Here is a 27,279-nt window from a genome sequence, read left to right on the forward strand (position 1 = left end):
TATGTGCATACATATGTACACAGCAAAAACAATATTCTCTTACCTTACCTCAGTAAAGAGTACAAGCCAGGAGTAAAAAAAAAGAAATACCCGTATACTAAGTTTTGAAAAAGTTAAGCCTGCAGTTTTTTAAAGAATCACAACTTTTATAAACAAAATAATTTTCTCCTGTAGGAGAATATGCACACCAAGTTTTGCATACATATGTATGTATGTATGTATTAATATAAAGTAGCTCTAGAACTGCAAAAAGCAACAGTTAATCACAGTAGCTGTTGATCACAAGGCACAATAATAGCAAGTTACTTTCTAGAAGCCAATCAAATTGAAGATTCGAACAAGAAAACTTCTAACAAAGGCAGAATTTGAGACACTTCCCTAATTTATGTATTACTTAATACAATATATCGTGCTGCTAATCAAAAATTGGTCTAGCTTTATTAATGTTAAAAAATTAAATGTTCGGCATGAAGGTGAGGATCCTGAACTAAACGACTGCCATGGATATTTGAAGATCGTAAGTATTCAACGTACAGAAATTGCTTTTAAATCCAAATTCCTTCCCAAATCAGAAGACTTTTTAATTGTATTTAGTTACGTTTTATATACTTTCTTTTTTCTTAACACACATGCTTAAATGGTAGGACTTAGACGCTACATCAAGTTAATTCAATTGTATTTATTTATTCACTCCCGTTCAAACTGTTATAAATAATTAAAACTAGAAAACACAAACACAAAATAAAACAACTGAGCTCTCACTTGAAGAAATTTAAATGTACAATAAGTGGAGTTTCTAGTGTGTACATATGTGATGTGTGTGCACATTATGGTGTGTTGGTGTAGGACAATAGTTGGATAAAACTTAGAACAGTTTTATGTTTGTATATTCGTATATATGGCCAAGTGGTAGTTGGGTCCGTGGCAAGGTGTGGGGCCTAACACTTGCCTAAGCTGTATAGAAATTTGCAGTGCGACTTTCTGATTGGTATCATTCAAATTAAGTTGCAATAGTATTAAGAAATCCTTAAAAACTAAAAAGCGATTTAACATAAAAATTAAGCTAAATTAAACACTAAGCAGGGGCTTTAAAACATTAATTTAGTGGTCGACAATGTCAGGTTGTTTCTTTGCATATTACTTAGGCTCCCTAACATTCTTTCTTTTATACAAATCACTCAATGAACAAACGACCAATATTGTAATAGAAATTTCAATTGCAAGTACAAACGTACGCTTATAAATTAATGGTTTATGTTTAAAGGTGTTGCCCCGTTTCAAAAAATTGGTTTTGAAAATTTTGCAAAATTGTTGTTAGATTGATGTGCTTTTGATGCATCAACCGTTTTCTTAAATCCTGCCTAGGATATAAAAATACAAATTTGCAATCGCTTAGTGGCTACAAATTTACACAATTACATTTTATTTTATTATTTTATTCACAGCAAGGGCGGTGGCCTCCACATTCGCTCGATGTGGCTACCATCAGATTATTATTATTATTACTATTATTAGTGTTATTATTGTTTTCGACCGCATTCGCATTTGTCTGGAGCGTTGGCGTCAGAGCAGGTGCCAACTCGCAACTGGGCGTGGCAGGCGGATCTCGCTGCAGCGGACTGCGTAGACTGGCATTATGTGTGGATATGCAGGAGAAAGGAGGCATGGACGCATAGGTTGTCTCCAGATTAAGCCTCAGCTTGGCGGGAGAGCTGCGTTTAGACGATACCAGCGGTCTGCTGGGCACCAACACGGCAGGCGGTATTGATAGTTGGGAGAAGCTATGTTTAGGGGTGTTTGATGATAAGCTTGAGAGCAAGGAGCAGATCCCGCTGCTGCGGCTGCTGCTACTGCTCGAGCCGGGCGAATCTAAATCGACGATTGCTTTAGCTAACGTTGAGCTGCGCGGCGCCTCATCATCGGGCGTACTGGGTGTTATTGGGGGCGATGTGAGACGCGAGGAGCAGTTGCTGCTGCCAGCGCCGCTGTCCACTTCATCAAAGTCATCAAAGACATCCTCGTCCATGGCTTCGCTATCAGATTTGCTTTTCCTGCATTTTACGCTGCTGCTGCTGTGGCGATAGTTGGCGCCTTCCAGCTGCTCTTCCGCAGCCTCTTGTTCTGGCAGCTCCAGTAACTGACTAGTTGAAGATGCATGTTGTTGTTGTTGCTGCTGCTGTTGTTGATTGACCACAGCCGGTGAGAGTGGGGCTAAGGCGCCGCTCTTGCGTAGACTCTGTTCCAGTTCCAGCAGCTGGCCCATGAAGTTCAGATTGGGCGAGATAATGGGTCGGGCCACTTTCACCAGCTTGTAAGCCTCCAGCAGCGATAGAGACTTGTAGCGCATCACATAGGCAATGGCGATGGTGGCGCTTCGAGAGATGCCCGCATGGCAATGCAGCAAGACTCGGGAACCTGTTTTCCGTGCATCTTCTGCAATTACAAGGGAAAGAAAGGGGGTGAGATTAAGTATAAATTGGCTTATCAGTTGATATGTACTGTATTTAAATACGTACATACATATATATATGTATATACTATACAATTGTATGTACATATGTATGTATGCATAAGTAACAATTAATGTGCTGCTCTGTGACGCCATGAGGCGCTTTATTTGCTCAATCGCATCATCAACAACAATCAGCATCGCCATCAAATCCAATTAGAGTTGCAATAAAAACATTTTTCAAAAACAAACGAGCAAAAAATTAAAATTCAACAGCACGGCATGAAATTTAACGATAACGCAAAATGATTGGCGTCCATCACCTCTCCCCCTTCTTAAAAACAAACACACTGCTCTCTGCTACAAACAACAACTTTGTAAGAGGAGAAACTTTTCTTGTACTGTTTTTCTTTCATGTTTGCTGTTGATACTGTTCGCTCGCTCATTGCTCATTGACGGCAAGTCGTCGATAATGCTTCAATAGTGTTGGTAAATTGCGTATATACTGGGCTATTCGCCATGCTCTCTCTACTCACAACACAGACAGCAATGTGCTCTTCTCAACCGTTGTTGTTTTTGCATTGACGTGTGCGCGTGTGTGGCTGTGTGTCTGTGTGTTGTGTATATCTCTGCGATGGATGGATGGATGAGTCACACAATATCAAAAACATTCGCTTTTAGCTGTTCTGTACATTTTTATAGAGGTATACAAACACCGCATATACACGCACGCACACACACACACACACACGCGTGCATACAATTTACGCTGATATTTTTGAACCAGATAAGCATACGGCATTAAATTTTTGTTGTGCTTTTTTGATATTGTGGGGCAGAAAGCAGCCCTGGCAATCTAATCTGTGTGTGACCAGGGATGGCAACAATACTGAACGACCGCTCACCGATCGCAACGTTCTTGCAACAGCGGGCATTACTCATAAAGCAAATAAGGCGGTAATAACACTTGACTTTAGCGATTTCGAAACAGCTGATAAAAGCCAACAAGCACCAAAAGCAAAACCTTTTCAATCATTTTCGTCATCGCAGTCATAGCCCATCAAATAACAGCCCGTTAGTCATATCGGTGGCGTCGTTCCCAGGTACACACGCTTAAGTGTTTTAATCAAGTAAGCTATCTGCATACATACATACACACAAGTACACATTATATTGCACTCGGCCCTTAACTGCCCAACAGCCCTTATCAGCAGTTAGTCAGGCAAACACTTGGTCACCAGCCCACTTCAATTTGATAAGGAGGTGGTGCGGTGGTGCGCATGCTTTCCTCGTTCAATTGCATCGCCCTTACGCCCTAGGAAATTTCGAGCAATTGACAAATCCATTTATCAATAGAGTGCACGTATGTATGTATGTATGTACATACATATATGTATATTAATATATTAGATTTATCAATGAAATGGGGTGCAAAGAAGAGGCTGATAAGTTAAGAATGGGAAACCGTATACTATCATATACATACATACATACATACATACATATGTACTTATGTATTTATGTAAAAAAATGAATGTGTCTATGTAGAAAAAAGCATGTCAAGCTACAAACGGTAAAATTCATTTAAAGAATTATAATTAAATTATGTATGCATTTTAGTTAATGTAGCTTTGGAACTATAGAAAGTTTTGACAAAATTCGGAGGAAGAGGTACATGTACATACATACATATGCATATAATATAAATCTAGTGTTTGCTCAATATGGGTTCAAACGTTTCCGAAATTTAGGCGTCCATCTAGACGGACCGACATGTCTCGTCATGCTGATTAGGAAATGCTTACACTTTACACAAAACTAATAGGCATAATCTGTATATACAGAAATGTATATATACATACATATGTACATATGATATTCAAGCTCTTCAAGGGCCCTGATAATTGCATGATTTCCGTCATCCATACAAATGGATGTACAAGTACGTATGCACATATTGTACGAGTATGTAGGTATGATTTGTTAATTCATGACAACCCCAAAGTTATTTCTAGATCATACGTCAAGCCTTGAAGTGGCTTGGTAATCAAATCAAGCTATCAATATTTGATAACATCGATATATTGGCATGATAATGCTGTTTTGAGTATTGTAAAATAAAATCAAATCCATTGTAAATTTATTGGCAAAAACAATATGTACGGTATTATGAGAATACTATACAATGAAAACTCTCTTAATAGACATCTCTTTTATCCGGATACTCCCTAAATATCTTTCCCATTATAACACATGAAATTATTTGAACAGACAATTTATTGTATCTAAAATGAATGCTGTACTCGTACATTGAATTCTGGAAAGCCTCATATTTCCAATGAAATGGACACAGCCAGCGATGAACTGAAAAGCTCAACACAGTTTTCCAACGAATTGTATGTGAATTCCCATTACGCTATTCCTTCGAGGGGGGGCCTAAAATTCTCTTTAATAAACAACAAACATCCTATAGTTGTTATTGTGTTTTCATGCATGGTTTGATTAAAATCCGAAACATTACGAGTAATTCGAGCAATGCCATAGCATAGGCCGATACAAAATTCTAAGACTGATGACAACAATTAGAATTTAAAGACGACCATTTTTGGCTAGCAGGGAGTTTTTTGTTTGTCTATTTCTGGCCACAAGTAGCTGGTCTAAAAATAAACACCGTTAAGTGTGCATTCGCAGATATATGTACATACATATGTATATCTGGGTGAATATAGATTTATGAACATGTGTGTAGGTATGTCGCCAGAAGCAGCAGCAACAGCAGTCGAGGCACAGACAGACAACTGGTCACCGCGGTTGTGCTCATAAATCCTCTTAGTTAATGACCCCGTCGCTCAGACAGTTAAAAACGCGCATAAAACGCGCCATAAACGCCAGGCGAAGGCAGTGAGTCATGGGCTAGAGGAAAGATTTGCATTCATACATATGTATGGATGTGTGTCTGTTTATACAGACATATGTACATACACACTTTTACTTAATGCTGCTAGGGTTCTCTTTCTTCTTGCTATTGTTGATGCTGTTGCGAAATCGAAAACGGAACTTGGAAACGCACGCTCTAAAAATGCCGGCTAGGTCAATTGATTTTTGTTGGTATTACTGCTGCCATTACTACTACTACTAATTGCCCATTGGCGATATGTATGCGTGTATGTATGCTTACTAATCCCCTAGCCATGCGACATTTATGACTAAACAGCAGCGGCAGTAGCAACAACAACTGCCAGTTGCATAGTCCAGCGATGAGAAATCAGAATCGAAATTAAAATCGTGCCGTGCCTGGAAATGTCTAAGGTATGTATAGTATGTAGCTGCAGTCATTGTCCATAGTCCACATTCAATGTATTGTAGATATGTATATTTATATATACAAGTAGAGTCATCACCATCATTATAATCATCTAGTAGGGCAACTCAACTCAGCTCAGCGCTCAGCTCATCGTGACTCCATTTTTGGGGCGCTGATGCGTAATGCGCGCGCTTTTCACAAGTGGCACGCTCGATTGCATTTCGTGCCCGATCTCTCGATGATTAAGTGCAGTCACTAATGTCGCCGCCGTTCTGGCCGATCTGGCTGGCTGCTGCATCATGTATAGTACATATGCATATACGAGTATACAAATATGTGCGTATGGGAAAGATACACTGGGGTGTACACGGTTGTGCGTCATGCGGCACAATGCAACAATTGGGCCAAGCGGTAGACGCGCATCTGACAGATAGGCAGCCGGCAAGAATGCCTCACATTTCTGTCCCTGTGACGCAGCAGTGTCGAGATACTTTTGACCGACTAAGCACCGAGTAAGTGGCGCCGGCTGTCTGTGCCTGCAATGATGACACTGTCGTTGTCTTTGTTTTTGGTGTTCTCGTTGTTGTTCTTGTTGTTGTTGCATTTGATGTTTCACTTTTGTCTTGGTCGATGATTAAGCACAGCGCACAAATTCGAAGGGTCAGTCTGCCAAGTCGTTTATTGTACTCGTACTTGTATGTACTACCTAGACGCAAAACTGGCAAAGCAAACACAAGCGAACAAGCAAACAAAACTTCTCTGACTCATAGCCGACAACAAAAGCAGTAAGTAATACAAGCAGCAGCAGCACCAACAACCATCGTATTAAGAGTAATAAAAATAATACTAAATTCAGTCACTCCAAGCAAATGAACAACTATTTTGCCAAATCCGAGATTAGCTTACTTAAAAGGAATTAAGGATTATCGAGCCGAATGAATTTATATTCATTTCTTGTCTAAAGTTAATCAAAAGTAAACCTCCCATATCAAATGTCCTTCAAGTGTGTCAAGTCCATTATGCACATTAATTTCTTCAAATTTTAAACAAATTAGGTTTGTAAAGCACGTCTGAACACATCTTAAATGGCCGATATCGGTAAGGTCCGAGACAGGCGTTACGGCGTCGTCGTCAAGCAACAAGTAGTTTGTTTGTTTTAAAATATTTAATTACTTTTGCTGTTTATCATTAAAAAAGCGCGCTTACTCACACAGTCGGCAGAAGCCAACGGGCGAGTCCAAGTCATGCTTACTACAGAACTCTGAGAACCGGGAACCTGATGACGGCAGGTGTTGTCGCTGTCGCTGCTGGCGTTGGCGCTGCCGTCGCTACCGACAGAGGATGACGCAGGATGCGTTTTTATACATTTCCTTTTGTTGCTGTCGATGATAAGTGCACAAAGGCAGCTGACATTGGACGACCTTATCTGACGATTGGCATGAATCACACGCTTAGCCATAACACAACAAAACTCAAGTAACAACACCAACAAAAATAACACTCAGCATCAAAATATTGACCTTCAACTTCAGGCTGAGCTTTTTGTTAGATGTTTGTTGGTAAATTGTTGTTGATACTGGACGCGTCTTGCGGAAATAGCGCTAAAGAGTTTGTAAGGCGCTGCACTTTGAAGTTGCCTTCAAGTTCACAGCTTCAAGACGTACAACAACTACAACAACAACAACCGCTCGTACAGCGACTGCCAAAGGGGGCGGCTCGTGATTCATTGAATTGAAAGAAAAAATCGCGAAAAGCATGCGCAACACACTCAACAACAATTTCATAAACAAATCGGAGAAAAAATGCGCGGGCGCATGTTAATTTGTTGTAGTTGTACTTTTTACTTTTTTCTTTTTTTTTTAATGTTGTTTAAAGCATGAGTAAGAAGTGTGTAAAGAAGGCGGGGGCGGAGGCGGAGGCATGTACGCATGCATGCGTTGTTCCTTGTAATATGATTAAGTGTTTTATTCGCATTTCTTGGCAACAAAAAAACACGCGTGTATGTGTGTGTGTGTGTGCGCCCGGCACAACAAATAAAACAAAATGAAGAAAACGACGAAATTCGAATTTCGAATTCCTGCATGAAGATTTTTGTTTTGCATTTTAAAAATAGCACGCTGACGAATATTGAAATTATGCACGGGGCCAACACATACATACATACATATATGTACATATGTACAAAATGGTCACAACAGAGCTCTTCTATAGAGAGCTCTAACAGAGAATGACAAAAATGTCGCCTCGAGGTCGTCGCTGATCCGGCATTCTTAGTCATGCCAACGAGCCGGCTGGCTAGTTGGCTGGCTACCTTAACAGGATCACCGATCTCTGGCCTCTTTACTGTGACAGGCCAATGACGAATGGTGCAAGCGATACATAAAGTAATACATACGAGTATATACATATATACACACATATGTACTTAAGAACTGCGCCTTGTCTATTTGCAACTACTATGTACATACATAGGTATGTATATAAAGGTTTTTATCTAATCAGTTGACGCGTTTTTATGAGCATTTACACACAAGTCAGATAAAAATACGAGTTTCGTACTATCAAATAGAAGTAGGAGTAGAATCTGAAGACGGCACTGTGCAATGTGGTTTTGAATCACGTAAATATACTAATATTTACAAAACCAATCCATTGTTGATATTAGTCTTAGTATCCGTACTTTCTTAACCAAAAGAAAAGAAAAAACCGTTCCATGGAGGTTTTTGATTTTTATAACCATCAAGAGTTCCAGCTTCATTTTAAAATTCTGATTCAATTGGCTAGGATCGCGGTGACGACTATCTATTTCTACTGGGCTGTAGAATGAGTTACAAAGAAACAAGTTCCGCAAGTGATTATTACGACAAATCAATGGATATTACAGTTCTTAGTGATCATGCATCTTAAGTCGATCGCAACTAGCATCGCTTTGACAATTTTGTAATGCAGTTGGGCTTCATGGAAACAAATTCTACAAAGGATTTTTTTTAGACAGACCTATGAATATTACAATTAATATGGTTCAGTTTCAAGCCATTCTATCTATTCTTTAGAACGTTTCAAAGCCTCGTAACTGCTCTGTGCGTAATCAAAAAGTATTTATTTTATTAAATCTTTAATTCTTTGCTCATTTGCACAAATAATTGGTGAAGCCCTGAAAATAATTAACACAAATGCAAATACATATATGCAAATTTTAAATTTGTTCAAAATAAGCATGATTCACTGTTTTTTTTTTCTGTAGAACCTGTCAGGTTTTTCAACATTTGTGAAAATAATGACCTCTCTTATCACGGGATCGCCTAAACAAAAAAAGCATGGGGACATCGCAAGAAAGTAATTTGAAATGTTGGGCTCCGCTTCAAGTTTTTATGGCTGTTAGATAGTCGGTGCTTAGCATATAGCCGAGTACACTCATGATATGAACATACCTATGTATACATATACATATGTACAATAGGGTAGTAGAGGCCTTAGTTTATTATTCGAGTGTGTGCATAGTTAGATAAGTGATATGGCTGTGCACACACAAATATATTGCCTAATCAGACAAGGTGGCGTTATTTCAAAAATGATTGTTCTTTATCAAATGAAGTGAGTAAAGTAATTGACAATAAAATAAATGCGCTCCTTAAATACAATTTCTATACATACAGCAGTAACAACAACAACAACTATGGTAAAAACGCTTTTTGGGGTTCAACAGAGCTTTGATTGGTTTCTAGGCCAAGTGGTTGCTAGTGCTTCATTGTTAATGACAACAGTGGCTAGCATAATGACATTAGTGCGCTAAAAAACCAAAAACCGAAAACTAAAATCCAAACACAACAATTCACTCAGTCAGCATTGCCGGTGCTGTCGACGTCGCAGTCAGCGTCGTCTAATGAGCTCCATGATGAATATGTCGAGCTCAAACATACATACATACAAACACGTATACTCGCATATAGTTTTTAGATTTTCGTGCTTTCCAAACCACGCTTTGCCTTGCCAGCCACTGTGGGTCCGTTTATTGCTGGCTGGCTGGCGGACACAAAAGTGCTGTTATATGAATGAAATGAAACTGACATGCGCACCCGTCTCTGCTCCCTCGGTCCCAATCTCCTCCTCCCCATCTTCAGCGACAGTGCCCGCCAACGGCAAAATGTCGACAACAATGAGAAATCATAAGTATGAAATACAGGCGAACATACTCGTACATACTTACATAAAAGCATATCTACAAAGCATTCGTACCTACATACATACATACATACATTCATACAATAAAAGTAATAATAATAAGCATAAGGTGACGACGGGTGGCTACACTAAGTGGACCGGCGGGGCGAGTAGGGGCAGAAGGCGGCTTGTAGGGGGCCGTCAAGTATGCCCAACAGCTAAAGCGAACAAATGAGCGAACGACTGAAAAAAAACGAATGCGCAGAAGGCAAGCTGGCGACGACGAGAGCTGCAGAAGCACAAACACAAGCAAAAGAAGAGGAAAAAAGCAGAAGCAGACGTATGGACGGTCGGTCGGTCTCATGAAAATCATGACTCATACAGTTCAGTTGTGGCTGTAGCTGTTGTTGTGTTGTTGTTGGTTTTGTTGCCGCTGTCGTATTTCTCGTTTAATTTTTTCTTCGTGTTTCAATACTAATGTGTTTTGGCAGCGCAATATGAAAGAGCATGGGAGAACTTGATTGAAGGCGAGTGCGACACACTGAGAGGGAGAGAGCGGAAGAAAGATAAAAATATATTTTGAAAATGCTTAGCCTAATAGGTGGGTGTTGGAATGGGTGGAGATGCTTTAGTGGAAGGGTGGGTGGGTGGCATGGTAATATTGCTATTGCTCTTGCTGTTGTTGTTGCTGAGGTGGTTGATAGGTGAGTGGGTGTTTTCTGGTACAATTTTGGGGTGGCATTGATTTTATGTGCACATGGTACATACATACATACTATATACATATGTACGTGCGTATGTATGCACATGCATAGGCACAAGCCTTAAGGTGTCATTCAAAACTGAAACTAAGTATTACAGTTACATATATTTTGTATCTGAGGAAGATGGATCTCATGAAAAACTTGTGTTTAACTAATGGCATGTTTAAAAATTACAGGAATATCACTCACAGTTTAGGCAAAACAGCCCTTAATAAAATAAAATTATAAACATAAAGAAACTTATTAAAAAATAAAAACGATTAATTCAAAATGGACAATCTATCATTTTTATTTAATAATTAGTAGCATTATCAATCAAATTTTTATTGGGTTTTCCACTCAATGGATGGATGTGAGTTGCGAAACCGACAACTTGCAGGTCTCCTAAAAGTCACGCACTAAGGTGTAGTAAAGAATATTATTTTTCTATTTAGCTCGCTAGTTGGTTGATAGTTATTACAACTACTTAGTACAGCAGAAGAAATACGCACTATACAGTAATATAATTGGTAATATTTAAGTATTCAGCATGTAATGCTTTTGCCTTGCAATAACAGCAACAACAACAACAAAGTCAGCAGCTGTTCTTACTCAACTGACGACGACCCACGCACCTGACCATCAGCCGTCGCGTCACAGTCGAGGCCACGCACAAGGATATTCAGCCGACGATGGCGATGACTCATTCATAAACAGGAACCCTCATACACACACGAACGCTCAGCGTAAGCAGAAATTTTTGTGGCACGCTGGGAGCGAGTGCAAAACAATTGGCGGTCGTTTGCCCGTCTCATTTCAACATCCGCCCGCGCCACACTTCGTCCTGCTGCGACTGCCTGCTTTAAAAATAGAACATATGCCAAAGAGCACGGCAGCGACGCGTCGTTGGCGTTGACGGCGGCATAACGTTGGCTGCGGGGGTGAAGTGCCAGTGGCGGGCGGCGCGCGCAATAAATAGCAACAACAAAAAAAAAACGTACAAAACAAAAATCGATGCGGCTGGTTGAATGCTACAAGGAGTGCTGATGTTGTTGTAATTGTGTTCCACATTGTGCATTGTGAGCGACGCCAGCGACGGCCACGACGCCGTCGACGTCGATGAGTCATGCAACATGAGCAGCAACAGTGCTGGCCAAAAAAACAGGCACACCCCCTTTTCTTTTACAAATTTCGATTTTTGTGGAGGACAAAAGGCAGGAATGCGTACGTGACGCAAGTCTCGGGCAACCCTTGCTTTCATTGCCCGTCTATGTGTATGTGTGTGTGTTTGGGCTTATCAGTAAGGACGTTTGCGGCTACTGCTTACGTCACATTTGCATAAAATGTCCATTACAAACAAAAGTAGACAGCAGAAGAAATAGAAGAGGAAAAAAATGTGAGAAATATACATACAAGATAGTAGCAAAGTGGACATAAGTGGACGACTAACCGTTTATTCTTTAACCCATTAAGGCCCACAGTTAGATAAAAGACTAGGTGTGAAAAGGTATACATATTATAACTATAGCTCCTAATCGGTGTAAAAGCCACCGTTACTCAAATAACCCTTTTGCCTATTTTGATATCACAATCAAATTTTTCATTTTTCATTTTAACAATTCCGAGAAACCTGAAGTTTTATAGAAAGCATATTTTAATTTTATGACTAAGATATAAAAAAAAATTACTTGTAACGATTCTTAGGTTGAGGTTGGAGTCCCATTAAGAAAACATGAAATTTCTAATATAAAATCAGCATCTCCTCTATAGTTGGTTGAAGGAAATTAGGTTACCTTTTATTTTCAGTAAGCCTTCTTTCTTATATCACATTTGGCCCAAGCATTCTCCTGTAGAGTAGCTTTTAACGAAAAGACGAAGCGTGGCCTGAAATGGGTTAATACTGAGGGAAAGCAAAGCAAATAAAATACAGGAGCTTGCCCCCAACCCCCAGTCACACTCACACATACACACACACACACACAATAATGGGTAGGAAACGAAGTTGAAGCCGCAAACGAGTCGCAACGACGATGACGACGTTGCCTGCGACGCCGCCAAGCTGTCTGCCAACGCCAACACGCAACAGCAACTACAATAACAAAATGACAACAACAACGACAGCGGCTACGAATGGCGTGGAAAGTGTAGGAGCTGGAGAAAAGGAGAATAGGGAGAGACAGAGAGAGGGCCGGCCACAAGACAAAAAGGAAGCGCGCGTTTTGGAATGCTTTGTTGCGCATACGACGTGTTGTCTCTGAATTGCCTTTTATTTGAACAGCTTATTATTGTTCATGTTGTTGTTGTTGTTGTTGTTGTTGCTGATGACCTACCTGTCTACTAATTCTAAATGAAATATTTACAGCATTTAAAGCGACACTAACAACAACGGCAACAACAACAAAGGCTCGTGATTAGCTACGCCACACGTGCCAAATAGTGATCTAATAAAAAACAAAAATAAAAGCTTAAGAATATATCGCATATATAAATATGTATGTATGTACGAAGCATTTTCCATACATATGGAAAAATGCGATTGACGTCAGCAGATTTTGCCATGGTAATTAATATACATATGTACATACACATATGTATATATGTATGTATATAAAATTGTATATTTGCTGCTTTCATTTAAAATAGAGGCCAGAAAGTGCTTAAGACAGCGCAAAAAATTAAATAAGAATAAGAAAGAGAATAAGCAAAGAAAAAGCAGTGTATGAATTTTCCATTGAACGAAACGAGCTGCAGCAACAACTACAACTACACCAAGAACAACAACAAATCCAAAACCCAAACATGCTACAAAACGGCGCAAAAGGGAAGTGGGTTTGTACGTAGAAGTCTGTTTAAATCGTCGTCTCGTTACCGTTATGCAAAACCCCACGGCATCCAATAACAAGTCACGTTTTCCAATCGCAGTTCCACAAAACGGGCAACGATGACGACGATGACTAAGCGCGAATCTGACTGTAAACTCAATTTCAAATCCAAACTCAACTACAACTTCAACTTAAAGTCTAATGCTTAAGCTGGAGGTTGAACTCTCCAGATAGGCAAGAGAGGATTGACACTTACCTATAAAGTCGTATGCCTCCTGAAAGTACTGTTTGATATTTTGATGGGGCGTATCGCTGGCAGGTATTTGCATATACTTCAAGCCAGCTAAATGACTCTCGCTGGGACTTTGGCAGGTAACATTGAGCACACAGTTGGCGCCAACGCTGCTGGGATCGTCGGCATCGCGGCCATTGCCCAGCAATAGATGTGGGAAAACTGGCGAGGCGGGATGTGTTTCGATATCTGTGTGGGCGATAGAGAGAGAGAACAGGAAAAACGAATGGCAATTAGCACAAATGTTCATAGGCAATGGAAAGTTCCTTAAATACAAATATTCAATGTACTCGTATTTGATATTCTATTTTTGTAGACTGATGCAATTAGTTCAGCCAACAATATTGATAAATGACAGAGAAGTGCACCTAACAAACCAGAGGATGGTTTCTGGTTTCTATCAATCTTTGACTAACATTATCATTAATTTGATGTACCTTAAATGAAATAATATAGAGACAACAATTCATGTAAATGAGTTTACATCGCATAATACTAATTATTATATAACGATATCCGAAGTTTTACTCTCCTTGTCCAAAAATTGTCAAATCCTATCCCCTCCCTGTTATAATTATTTAAAATTTGATACACTATATTCTTCTTTTATATTATTCAGGCTTATGGAAGCTATTTTAGATATTGTTCTAAAATATAAAGCACTTTGCTAGGAAGCCGCAGCAATGTCTGGCTAGTCAGTCATTCAGTCATTAACGTGCAAATAAAGAGAGAGTTGGCATTCGAGACGTCATTTCACAATAGCCAGTGTGGATGGATGAGTTGCTGATGAGGATGATGATAATAATAATGATGTCTGCTGATGAACGGATTCGACAACGGGCGAAGTCATCATCTATTGGCAGTGTTTGGCGAGCTCTGGGGCATGAAAATGTGTGTATCTACTACGTCTAAGTTTTCTATACAACACAAATTGTTTATTTTTTTTGTTTGTTTGTGTTGTGCGCCTTCATTTTGTTTGTTGTTGTAGTTGTTGTTGCATGAGTCATGCAACCGCACAGCAGTTCATTTTTTCGTTATTGGCATTTGTTGTTGTGGCTGTTGGTAGGGTGGGCGGCTAGTTCATGCCTCAGGGCCGATGTGTGGCGGTGGTTGGCGGTGGCTGCCAACCATCTCACAGCAATTTGCGTCGTTGAGTTCGTAGCACTTTCAATGAGGCGCACAATTGTTGCTGTTATTGTTGTTGTCATCGTCGTCCATTTATACATTTGATGTGTATATATAGAGCTGTGTATATATAAAAGCTGTATCTATGTATATCTATCTATTCAGTTTTTATATGCCTTGCGGTTGCCTTTGCCAGCATAATGCAATGCTCCCATTACTCTAATTTATTGTTAATTGATAACTATGGCAACTGAATATATGTACATATGTACATTGCTGTGACTCTGTTTTTTTTTTTTTTTGGGCTTTGTATTCGCTGCAACATCGCATGACTATGTGGGTCACCACAACAACTAACAACTCATTCTCCATGGGCCCGGAAATCATTTATCGATTAGTCAGCCAATTCAGGAAACTCCCCCTTGACAATTACATTTTAAGTCCACGGTTGACAGTCATGGAATTTGTCGCCCAGCGTGTTGATAGCCCACAAAATTAACCTTTGGCTGAAATAAGTACGTGTATAAATGTACCCTTACATAGGTTTGTATATGTACATATATAGATATTTATAAATATGTATGTATGTACATGTGTCAGATATTTGCAATTAAAGCCAACGGGGGGTTACCACAATATACACTTATGTTTAAATAAAGACATATGCACAATGAGTCAACATCAATAACAATTTGTCGCATATTTGTAAACAGGAATTGGATAAAACTTTGCGCCTAGCAACTACAACAACTGCAACAGCAGCAATTACTTGTGATTTGCGACTTGTGCGTAAGCGCCAAAACTGTCAAGACAAGTTATGGCACGGGAGCTGTGCGAGGTGTGGCAAGACGAGATGAGGTAAGGTGAGGCGTTGGGCAGCACGTAAATCTCGCCGCAGCCATAAAAAACAAATCAGCAATAACAAAAATGCAGCCATAAAAGTCGCACAACGAAGCTAAAGCCGACTACTAAAAATCTATTTACATACGACGTGATCGCACGTTTTGCAGGGCAATGCAATCCAGCAGATGGGGAAGGTGGGAGGTGGTAAGAAGTAATTCTACTGTGTTGACACTTCTTGATGACAGTGAGTAATGCTTGGCTAACCCTACACTGAGAGCATTCTTGTGAAATAATTATATATGTATACCCATCTTCAACAATGACATATGTGTACTAAGGATTGCCTAATAATATTTTGATTTTAATTCTTAAGATTATGTGCATAGCTTTAAACAATATTTTCAGAGAATTTAGTCTTAGAACAAACATGCATACACAATTCTTGATAAGATTAACATTCCCAGAAAACAAACCTTGCCAACTAAATCGACTATTTAAAAAGCATACCTTCTCTTTATCTACACAAACTTTTACCCAAACATAATTTGTATTTGTGCAGTTATTTTTTTTTTTAACAAATAAATTATTTTTTTTCTGAGTGTGCTAACCCAGCATTCTGAATCCGTCCTGTTAGACTGCTATTAAGTGCTGCTTATTAGACTCGGACTCTGAGAGAGAGAGCCATGAATGTATGACATTGAAAATCTCAGTGCTTTCTGTTACTGTTGCAGTTGTTGCTGTTACTGTGCTGTTGTTGTGACCTAAGTGTGCGATTCTGTTGTTAAATTTTTTTGCATGTTCTGCTTTCTCGTATGCACATGTCGGTTTCATAATGCGAAAAAGTAAAACAGACGAAACGTCATGTATAATATCAGAGAGCACGTGCTAAAACAATAACAAAAACAACATGGCTTGTACATATGTACGTTTTATATGTATGTATGTATGTATGTTTATAATGTTAAGCAATGCCAGTCTCTGCAAGTTCCATGGCGAAAAACACAGTGCAGGGGGGCGGGTGACATTGCAATCAATGTTATCGTGTGAGATGGAAATAAAGGTGTGAAATGTGGAAGGGGGTCTCTGCCAGGGCTGCTGCGCAGTTATCACAAGCGATTGCTTGTTGGTTGTTGTCTTGTCTGATCGCTCGTAGTAAAGTAGGAAATGAAATTCAATTAAAAGCACAAACTGCAAAAACATGCAAATATTTTTGCCCGAAGAAATTTGTCGCGCTGAGGTGAGTGTGTGTATGAACATGTTGAGCCAGTTGTAACGGTAAATTACTAGATACGACGACAATCAAGTACAGTCACGCTAAATGAAAAACCGGCCATTTCCTCTGATTATTATAATATTTGATGATAATTATGTCAAAAGTACATTCACACACGTCTAGTTTAAATTAATCCATAACTTCCTGGTATAGATTACTGAACGACTTATGTACATAATTGCATGTACATATGTATATATGTACATATGTACATGTGTATGAAACATTCTGGACTTATTGGTGTTGCCGACCACTAAAATAGTAATGTTTTATAAATTTTCAAATTTTAATATAGGCCTACTGGAAGATTTAGGTCTAGATCAATAGTATTTGAGTAGGTCTGGCACCAGAAAACAGTTTAATTAACTTCCAAACTTAACTACCTACTAAGAGTAACTAACTTCGTACTATTGCCAGCACCCATTTTTATTTTTAAATTTCCAAAAATTTAAAAACTCGATCTATTCTATTAATTGTAATTGAATCTGAAGCTTACTTAGACCTTTTATTATGTGCTATATGGCATAGATCGTTGGTTAAGAATACTCACCATAGACCGCTGGACTGGAGCAGCTGCGCGTCAGTGGCGGCGTCCGAATGGGGCCATTTGCATTCATTGTTGTTGACGTCGCCGCCAGCTGTTCGTCACATGCCAAATTCTCTCGCGAACGCTTATTTGGATAATCCTTTTGGTTTGCTGTAATGCATAGACGTGAAGCCCAAAAGGGAAATGATAAGTTAGACAAAAATGCAAATGACGTCAACTAAGTAAACAAATGGACCACAAAAAGTTGTCAAACAAAAAGCAAAAACAAAAAGCCGCAAAAATTTTTGTTGACCGCTTTCGTACACTGTTCGTTATAGTCGTCGAAGTCGCGCATGTTTGACAAACTGACGTAAGATTTTTTTTCGTTTTTTATGACTGCGACGATTGCCGTTCACCACTTGATGGCTGAATTTACGTAAAGCAGAGTTTTGGTTTTTGCTGTTTTATTATTATATTTTTAACAATCAAAGAAGGGGCCACTTCAAGGCACCATCTTATCAGCTCAGAACAACAACAATAGCAAAAAATGTGCAATTGAGGCCCGCGTTTATGGCATACATATGTATGTATGTACGTATGCGTATATACATACATACATACATATGTATATGTATTTACTTATGTATTATGGCGTATGAAGGAGAATAGTAAATATTAGTATTGTGACAAATTGCTCGTGCCTTCTGTTTCAACGTTAATTCGTTCACACTGTTATCACCGCAACTTCGAGAGCGCGAACGAGTGTTTTTAGAGCCCTTGTCTATTATGCTACAAGGCAACTATGTATGTTTGTATGTACGTACATACTATACATCAACAACAACAATAACAGAAGAAACGACATCGTATTGTGGAATAAAAATGTCTTATCAGCTTTTCTTGGCTATGGCAAATGAGCGCGCGACCTCAAAGCCTCAAAAACCATAAACCGAACCGAAACAATTTTCGCTCGACAGGAAATGTTGTGCTTGTTGTAAGTTGTTGTTGTTCTTGCTGCTGTGGCATGTTGCCTGTTAACGAAAAACAAGTAAAATTGCATGCCAATGCACTACACACACTCGCACACACACACGCAAAAACAGCGAGTGGCCAACAATTTTGACTTGAAACTCCGTTGCCAAGTTTTCAAGTTGTTGCTGTTGGGGTATTATTATTATTGTTGTTGTTGTTGGTACGTCGACGAATTCGTACTCGAAAGGTCGTTTCAAAGCGGGTTTCGTCGTCGTCAGCGTTGCAGTGTTGCCAGCCCGCTGCAAAAACCTGCTTTGCTTTACATTTTTAGTTGTAGTTGTTGTTGTCGCTACTGCGGCTGTTGCTGTTGAAACGCTTCTTGCTTTTTTTTTATTTTTGAAAGACACGCGAATGTGAGTCACGTATGAAGTAAGTAGAAACTCTGACTGGCTGGGCTGGCTGACTCGTTTGCTTGACAAACAGACAGTCCACGCTTTCGTATGCATGTGTGTGTATGCTCTTGTGTACGTGTATAAGCCTAGGTATGTATGTATGTGTACATATTTGTGTTATGTTTGTTAGTGTGTGTGAATGTGGATGCGCGCTCAAGCACACAGTTTATAAAACAACATATTAAGCGGGAAAATGCTTTTTCTCCTATTGTTGTTGTTAGTGCTACACTACTGAGTGGGATAAATGAAAATAACTCAATTGTGTTTTTAATAGAGCAAACTCCTGCCAATGTAAACAATAAAGTAAAACTATCTTTTCATTTGTTTATTATTTAATTTTGAACTTACCAATTCTGTTATTTGGGATTGGCATACATAACAGAAGACAAGGCGCTTCTCGCTTTATACGCATTTTCATTTCACTTTTATGACTCACGCTGTTGCTGTCTCCGTCGCACTCACAGCAATTGCGTGTTGTTGACGTTGCCGTATTGTTGTTGTTTTTGTTGCTGCTACTGCCGCTGTTGCTGTTGAGCACACACACACACAGAAACAAACCCAAAACACACGAACACGAAAGAACACTTGACAGGCAGGCTGGCTGGCTGCACACGAAAATTGTTTAAATTTAATATTTGTTGCTCGCTGCTGAGGCACTGCCTTTCTATATTAATCTCGTTATATTGAGACGCTTTTTATTGGTTTATTAGATAATCCCAGTGGTTTTTATTGTTGTGGTATAAATTGTGGTTGTAAATTGTCCGCCAAACACACTTCCCGTTTTCATTTGTTGCTATCTCTCTGTGACTGTCTCTTGTTGTTGCTGCTGCTGCTGCTGATGTTGTAGTTGTATTTCCACTTGTTGTTGCTTTTGCGCGTGCAATTGTAATCGCTTTACATTTAAGCTGGTATTGCTCTCGACTTTGTCACAGGAAAATACTTGGGCAACGCACACCCGATGTATTCAAATTTTGTAAAGTTTTGTTTGTTCTATCTAACAAATGACTATTATTTGCACCGTGACTTTAGTTGTTATGTGATCCAATACACTATGAGGCACTCACTCACATACACACACACAGTATTTTAATAAATTTATGAACGCGCTTCTTTTTTTACTCTGATAATGTGCGACACGTACGTCTGCTCTGCTCCATGTTAAATAACAGATTAAATGCTCGGGTTGAACCGGTGTAGCGTTCTCTGCGTGGCAGCCATAAACAGCACTCAATTAACAGTTGAGCACAAGTAACAGTGGCTGCGAGAGCATAAAGAATGAAGCAGAGAAACGCGCAAATACTACTTCACGCGAAGGCGAATGAATTGAGACTGAAACACTCAGTTGGCGGTGGTGCCTTTTATTTTGAGTTTCAAGCAGTGTTGTCAATTTTGACATTTCCCGCCGGGCGGAATTTATGGCAACCTGAGTTTGTCATTTATTCTTTTATAGTTTGTAAAGTAACTCGAAGCATTACAGCATGTAGCAGTCATTGGAAAAATGTGTCTTAAAAGAGTTCTGTATGAAAAGGCTTTAAATTATAAGTATTTTAGTACCAAATTTCACAACGTAACAATTATTTTTAGATAATTATTTTTATATAATTATATAATTTTGAAGTCTTTCAAGAAAAGCTGAAAGAAAGTGGAACAAACTTCTCTTCTGCCAATAAAAATGAAGACTCATTATTGGAAATGAGAATATTTATATTCTGAGCTATTTCTATCTTGTTTCTAGTGCTCATGTAGCTTTTTTGACGGTTGCAATTTGACAACACTGATTTGAAGTGGCTTGAGTGGAGATAAACTCTCTTGTATTCACTCACTCACTCACTCTCATTGAGTGTGCGCACAAATGATAATGAATGGCACCAGATGGCGGTGCTTGTAGCGCCACCTTTGGTTAAGTCACCACCTAGTTTGTTCAAATGCTAACATTGTTTGTCCTACAGAAGACCGATCCTAAAAACCATAAATACATGTTTAAGGTTTCTTTATTTCATAATCTATGCATAGAATATTTATTGACAATTATGTTTGTGCGTGCTGCTGCTCGTTAAAATTGTGTGGTGTTGGTGGTTGCCAGCCTCCAAAGGCGCGTTCCAGTTCCATGGCAACATTTATGCAAAGCCGGTCTTGATATGGGCCTGCAATGACCGAGAATCCAATTGGTAAGCCCTTGGCATTCAGGCCCATGGGCACGTGAGTCGCCGGCAGGCCGAGAATATTCCAAATTAAGGTATAATCAACACCCCATAAAGGTAGGAGCGTCCACCATTTGGGGCAGGAGGCGGGCATGTGCATTGTGGGGAAAATAAAGACACCGTCCTTGCCCAATAGTTGCTACAAAAAATAAAAATGTTAAATAATTGAAGACAAATAAGAACTTTGAGCTTACAGTGAACTTTTCGGTTAGTGCCAATGCTTCTTCCCGATATTTAGATACTTGCTGGAGGGGCATGAAGGCGTTAGCACGTCTCATAAGTTCGAATATTAATGCATTGGTCGTGTGTTTTGATAACCCCAGAAAGCTACGAAGGAACTCCAGCAAGGTTTTCGCCAATGTGCCATCCTTGTTCATGAGATACGACATGTTCTCGAGTCGTGCAATGCCCGAGAGCGCGATTTCCAATGAGTTTTGCATGCCCGGCAACCGGGCGTGCTTTACAGGCAGGCCAAGACTCTTAAGATGGTCCAGACCCTTTCGTAGGACTCCCTTTATGTCCGCATTCACTGATTGGTGCATCAGACCATTGAGCCCCTCAAAGCCCATGGCGTAGTATACCTTAGCACGGTTCAGTTGCACGGCCGGCAGCAGTTTGTCGAGGTTCTCACCCACCATTAGCTCCAACAACTCTGTGAGATCGGTTGCAAAGCGACTCATGGGACCCAACTGTAGGTATTGCTTGAAATCTTCGTCGGTGGATGTGGGAAAATGACCCGTCGTGGAGACTACACCGCCAGTGGGCTTATGGCCGAAGATCCCACAATTCAAGCTTGGTATGCGTATGGAACCACCAATATCAGAGCCTACGCCAAAGACTGAAGCACCAGCACCGTTTAGAGCGCCCTTAAAGAAACATCATGCTATTAATCAAAAGCTGACATTGAAAGGCATATCGCCAATCACCTCTCCACCAGAAGAACCACCCGCTGACCGTTCCAAGTCATAGGGATTGCAACAGCGTCTATTCTGCAATGTGTCTGTCTCTACGCTGTAGCAGTATTCTGGTGTGGCAGAGACCAGCAGTGGAATTGCCCCAGCGGCACGCAGTCGAGCGACTACAGTTCCATCGGCATCTGCTCGAATATGGCTGCGGACGGTGCTTCCCACGGCGAAGGACATGCCGGCCAGTGCGCAGGATTCCTTTATGGTGAAGGGCATGCCTAGCAGTGGAAATTCCTTAAATAGCTCATCAGCGTGCCCAGCGTGTTCCCAAATGCGCTTATCGATAGATCTAGCCTCCTGTAGTGCTGTCTTAAAACGATCCTCGACCACAGCATTCAGCTTCGGATTTACGTCCTCAATTCGTTTTATATAAGCGTTAACCAGATCTACGGAACTAAGCTGTCAATAAACGCATTAATGATTGGAACTGTAAACCAGTCTCTCAGAAAATCGTGAAAACTGACATTTCTTCTCCGTTGTTATGTACGTGTATTGCTGAGCTTAAAGAACAAACTGGACTCATCTTTGTATTATTAATAATTCAATTGATTTTTTATTATTCCGATTTTATTTCAAGTACAATGTATGTAAACAAAAAAACCTAATTTTAAGTTTACGAGGGCAGTTGAAAATGTTTCGAAGCCGGGCCGTGAAGACGGACTCTAATACTAACCAAACTTTGGTTAGGTAAGGCTATTTTTAATGTTTTCTCAAAAACTTGAGCCATATCGATATAAGGGCATTATTTTACAATCGATTAACTAATTAAGTCGATATCAGTGCGATTGCAATGATGAAAAAAGTTGAATATCGTAAGGTCATAAGTTATTTGTTTTTAAAGGCAATACGCCTATTTAAATCAAAAACAAAAACGAGATTTTTGCTCAATTTTTGCATAATAAAGTAAAGACTTAAGGACTAAAGGACGTCCAAAATATCTAACCACTGGCGAAAACATCTCCAAGATTCACTAAATGGTTCTAGACGACTCCCGTATTAAAGCAGAAGAGACAGCTAATACCATCAAGATAAGATTTTGGAATAAGGCTTTGGAAATATTTTCAACCGCTAGGAGACAGACATTTTCAACAAATAAGTAGGCTATTACCTACACATCTTTTATTAATAACAAATATACAAGTATGTGACATGGCAAATGGAATCTTAAGCCTTTTGAAATAAATTCTTAAAAAAAAAAATTAAAACCTGTGTAAAGACTTTGAATTAAAAAAAAAAACAATAATAATTTTGTTGATTAACTTCAAGCAGATAGTGGCTGGACCTAAGAGCATTAAGGTGTAGTTAGTTAGTAGTACTCTGCAAAAATTCTTATTCGCGTTCCTCTTATCATGCATCTTCTGACTTACTTGGCGGGCTTTAAGCTTGTTTCGCAAATCACGCACGCTAAGCGTCAGCAGAGGATCGCGAATGGATGGCAAGCGGGTGGCAGAACGGGGGCGGAGGTATGCTAAAACGCATTGCAGCGGATAAATACACAAAGCGACGACTTTAACTGTAATTAGAATGAAACGCAGTAGAATCTCCATTTCGCCAGCCGCGCACACACAGAACCGAAGCCAATGGAAGACACCGACAAACTGATCGACTGAGCGAGCATCGTTCGCGAATTAACCAGCGAGAGAGTTGCGATTTATGAGCACGTTCGGCTGTCAATTGGAGAGTCGTCCGATCAGTGTTGCCAACTTTTTAGAAGGAAATAAGCTGATTTTGACGGGAAATAGAGTGAAATAAAGCTAAACAATTTTACAAACAAGCTACATCTCTTTTTAAAAAAATGCTAAAAAAAATGTATTTTCAAGGTTTTTTAATAAAGTTGGTGGACATTTCATATGATATTCGCGCATTTTGTTCCATGATACGAGGACATGGCGCCTTCAAAAAGTAGTGTGAGTGAGTAGCTAGTGTAAAAGTAAAGTAGCTTAGTGTAATGTGCCCTATTTCTGTAGGCTGAGCAACAAATAGGCACAACGCCGCTTCTAGTTTCGATGGCTTCAAAAACCAGCAGAAAATTTGTATTTTGGAGAATTCAATTTTGAATGAAAGATGGTTTAAGATAGTAGTGTCATTGGATATTGATAAAAAAAATAATGATAAAGCTGCATAGTTTCCACTTTTTTTTACATAAATGTTGGCCAAACTACAAAAAGCGGAAAAAGCTGAATGTACTTAAAAAAGCCTGAATTCGCGCTTTCCGCAATTTTGAATTTTGACGGGGAAAAAGCCAAATTGGCAACACTGATTGGAGAGCCGTGCCATATACATATGTATGTATGTATGTATATGGAAATATCAGAGGAGATGGTGGAGTGAGAGCTAAGAGTAAAGTCTCTTGTATGGAAACCCCAAGTGCATTTTATTGTAAAAAGTTTAATAACTATACCGTTAACCTTATTTACAAATAGTTGTATTGCATTTTATTCTATTTGGCCAGCTGATGTGGTACGGGCGGAACCCAGCCCTTGAAGGCGCCCTCCAGTTCGGCAGCAATCTGCAGGCACAGCTTGTCCTGATAGGGTGCAGCTATCACCTGAAACCCAATGGGCATGCCACGCTGATTCAGACCCATGGGCACATGCGTCGATGGAAAGCCGAGCACATTGAACAACAACACAATATCAATGCCAGTAAAGTTCAGCACGGAAGTGTTAAAACACAGGGCACTGGTGTGGAAGGTGGGTACAAAGAGCACCCCATTATTTCCGAGAATAGTCTATAGAAGGGGGGAATAAAATGAATAGAAAGGCTTACGAGTAGGTACATATGTGTGTTTGAAATCTGCTTACACTCATTTGCTTTTTGATTGTCTTAGCCTCTTTGCGATACTGTTCCATGTGGCTTTCAAACATTAAAGCATTGAGACGCTTCATTAGCTCCAGGAACAGCGCCTCCTTGGTAAACAGGGAGTGGCCAATAAGACTGTTGAACATCTCCACAACTAGCAGCCGCATGTGTGGCTGCCGATGGGCTTGTTGTGTCACAATACTGGGTATACCCTTCAGATCGACAAGGGCCACCAGCACAACCTCCATGCAGTTATGCAGAAATTTCAGATCAAGCTGGGATTGATGATAGTTGATTGATAAATAGTTGGATAGATATAGTAATCGATCTGCCACTCACCTGTTTCGGCTGCATGCCGGCCTTTTCAAAGCACTTGACTGCCCTCAAGATGCTCAGCTTGATGTCAAAGTCCAGCATTGGATGTGTGAGCGCATTCAAGCCAGAATAGCCGTAGGCGTAATGTATCTACAAGGAGATAGGGCTTAAGTAAAGTAGACAGAGCTAGTCCTGCACATTAAGGTGCTACCTTGATGTCCTTTAAGGCCACCGGTTCATTCATTTTCAGCAAGTGCTTATTCTCACCAGCCATTATTTCGAGCAGCAGCGGCATGTCACGAGCAAACCGTGTCAGCGGTCCTATCTGTAGATACTTGGGCATATTTTTGTCAGTCGCCGAGTTCGGAAAGTGACCCTTGACGGATATAAGCCCTCCAGTGGGCTTGTGGCCGAACACGCCACAGAACATGGCAGGTAATCGTATAGAGCCGCTGATATCTGAGCCAACTCCAAATGGCGTGGAACCGCTGCCATTCAAGGCTGCCTCTCCGCCCGAGGAGCCGGCAGTGGTGCGACGCAGATCGTAGGGATTGAGACAGCGACCATGGGCCACTGTGTTTGTTTCGAAACTCATACAAAACTCGGGATTGGCCGACACAAGCATGGGAATACCGCCAGCTGCCCGCAGAAGCTCGACCACGTCGCCATCCTGGGGTGCCTTGATGTTCTTGCGCACTATGCTGCCCACCTCATAGGAGAGCCCTTAGGAAATGGGGATTACATGAGCCATATAATGTTCATATTATTTTATACTAACCTTTGACAGAGCACGACTCTTTCACACTGAATGGAATTCCAAGGAGTGGATAACGCGTGAAAAGCGCCACACGATCAAATTCGGAGCTGGCCTTCGCAATAAAATCATCCGCCAGCTGAGCCTCATTGAGTGCTTCCTCGAAACGATCTTCGACCACAGCATTCAATGCCGTGTTTACTTCCCGGATACGTGTAATATATGCGCTGACCAAATCCACCGATTTAAGCTGTATGACAAACAGAAATTGAGAGAGAACGGACGGAATTTGCTTTGCAAATGTTCAATACTTCGCCGCGTCGCAGTTCCGTAGACAGTTCTGTGACCGATTTCAAGAGTATGGGATCTCTTATGGGGGGATAGTTTGGTTTCTTGCACGGCAATATTATATCCAGAAACTTATTAAGCACCGTGCAGACGGCGGTCATAATTAGGGCGACCAAACGAATAAGAAACTCCATGATCAAATAGACAGCAAATTCAAATGTTCCTACGATTCGAGGTCACACAGAAGGTTAATTGAAATGCGTTCGATTGATGGTCGCGCGTACTTTGCGACTTTGACCAATAATGTGGTACTACTTGTAAGTAGGTCCGTTGTCAGTTCGCTTTGCTAAATTCTTGGGCATTAGAACACGCGCTTCGACGTCTGAACACAAACTGGGGGTATCAAAGCGGCTTTGTCGTTTTGGTGCATAAAATTCGAATTTAATTCGATACGATTTCGATTTAATTTCAAATAAATTCTCAGCACTTTGTGCCAGTGTTGTGAGGCGAGCTTTTCTGATTGATATAATTGTATTATATTTATTTATTTCCTTAGTTATTGTTACACTTCACTTCTGTGCTAAACGAAATAAATATACACGTAGTATGTTTTTTTGGGAAAAAAGGGCGCATTTTAAAATGCGCGCAACGCATTACTTAAAAATATGTAAATAAATTCGACTATAAACTATATCAGTGAAAAACAGATAACAACTATAATGTAGCTTGACTGATATGCTATACATATGTACGAGTATATAGTACTTAGTAAGTCAAAGAGTAAACTCAAATAGGCAGATTGGTATAGGCGCGAAAGAGATGACTATACGGTTGAATGGAATATGTGTTGTTCTCAGAGAAGTACAGTGCTGCACAAAAATGGCGATATCGGTTAAATAGCGCGCGCAAAATTGACATCAATATGTTTTATTCTTTCACACAGTGTTTTCCTTAGCTCCTAGGGCTTAGTTCCTTTATGTCCAATCCACACG

General features: G+C 40.0%; 3 protein-coding genes across 4 annotated transcripts; all 3 read right to left on the reverse strand.

The window, feature by feature from the left end:
- Positions 1-995: 995 nt before the first annotated feature.
- LOC115620553 (tyrosine-protein phosphatase vhp-1) lies at positions 996-20,233 on the reverse strand. The gene is made up of 4 exons (XM_030513839.1): positions 19,311-20,233; positions 17,563-17,709; positions 13,736-13,960; positions 996-2,433 (listed from the first exon to the last, which is right to left on the reverse strand). The coding sequence occupies exons 1-4, from the start codon at positions 19,378-19,380 to the stop codon at positions 1,436-1,438; spliced, it is 1,440 nt and encodes a 479-aa protein (XP_030369699.1). The 5' UTR covers positions 19,381-20,233; the 3' UTR covers positions 996-1,435.
- A 702-nt stretch (positions 20,234-20,935) lies between these two features.
- LOC115620952 (fatty-acid amide hydrolase 2-A) lies at positions 20,936-23,732 on the reverse strand. The gene is made up of 4 exons (XM_030514468.1): positions 23,496-23,732; positions 22,090-22,527; positions 21,358-22,029; positions 20,936-21,302 (listed from the first exon to the last, which is right to left on the reverse strand). The coding sequence occupies exons 1-4, from the start codon at positions 23,673-23,675 to the stop codon at positions 20,991-20,993; spliced, it is 1,602 nt and encodes a 533-aa protein (XP_030370328.1). The 5' UTR covers positions 23,676-23,732; the 3' UTR covers positions 20,936-20,990.
- A 744-nt stretch (positions 23,733-24,476) lies between these two features.
- LOC115620781 (fatty-acid amide hydrolase 2-B) lies at positions 24,477-26,680 on the reverse strand. Of its 2 annotated transcripts, XM_030514191.1 has the most exons (7): positions 26,572-26,661; positions 26,311-26,510; positions 26,024-26,249; positions 25,457-25,968; positions 25,270-25,395; positions 24,933-25,205; positions 24,477-24,859 (listed from the first exon to the last, which is right to left on the reverse strand). In XM_030514191.1, the coding sequence occupies exons 2-7, from the start codon at positions 26,479-26,481 to the stop codon at positions 24,569-24,571; spliced, it is 1,599 nt and encodes a 532-aa protein (XP_030370051.1). In that variant the 5' UTR covers positions 26,482-26,510; positions 26,572-26,661; the 3' UTR covers positions 24,477-24,568. The 2 variants fall into 2 exon arrangements, with proteins under 2 accessions (XP_030370051.1, XP_030370050.1); XM_030514190.1 differs by having other exon boundaries at positions 26,311-26,680.
- Between the last annotated feature and the right edge of the window lie 599 nt (positions 26,681-27,279).

Source organism: Scaptodrosophila lebanonensis, unplaced genomic scaffold (assembly GCF_003285725.1).
Source record: "Scaptodrosophila lebanonensis strain 11010-0011.00,11010-0021.00 unplaced genomic scaffold, SlebRS2 tig00000024-arrow-pilon, whole genome shotgun sequence".
Lineage (NCBI taxonomy): Eukaryota > Metazoa > Arthropoda > Insecta > Diptera > Drosophilidae > Scaptodrosophila > Scaptodrosophila lebanonensis.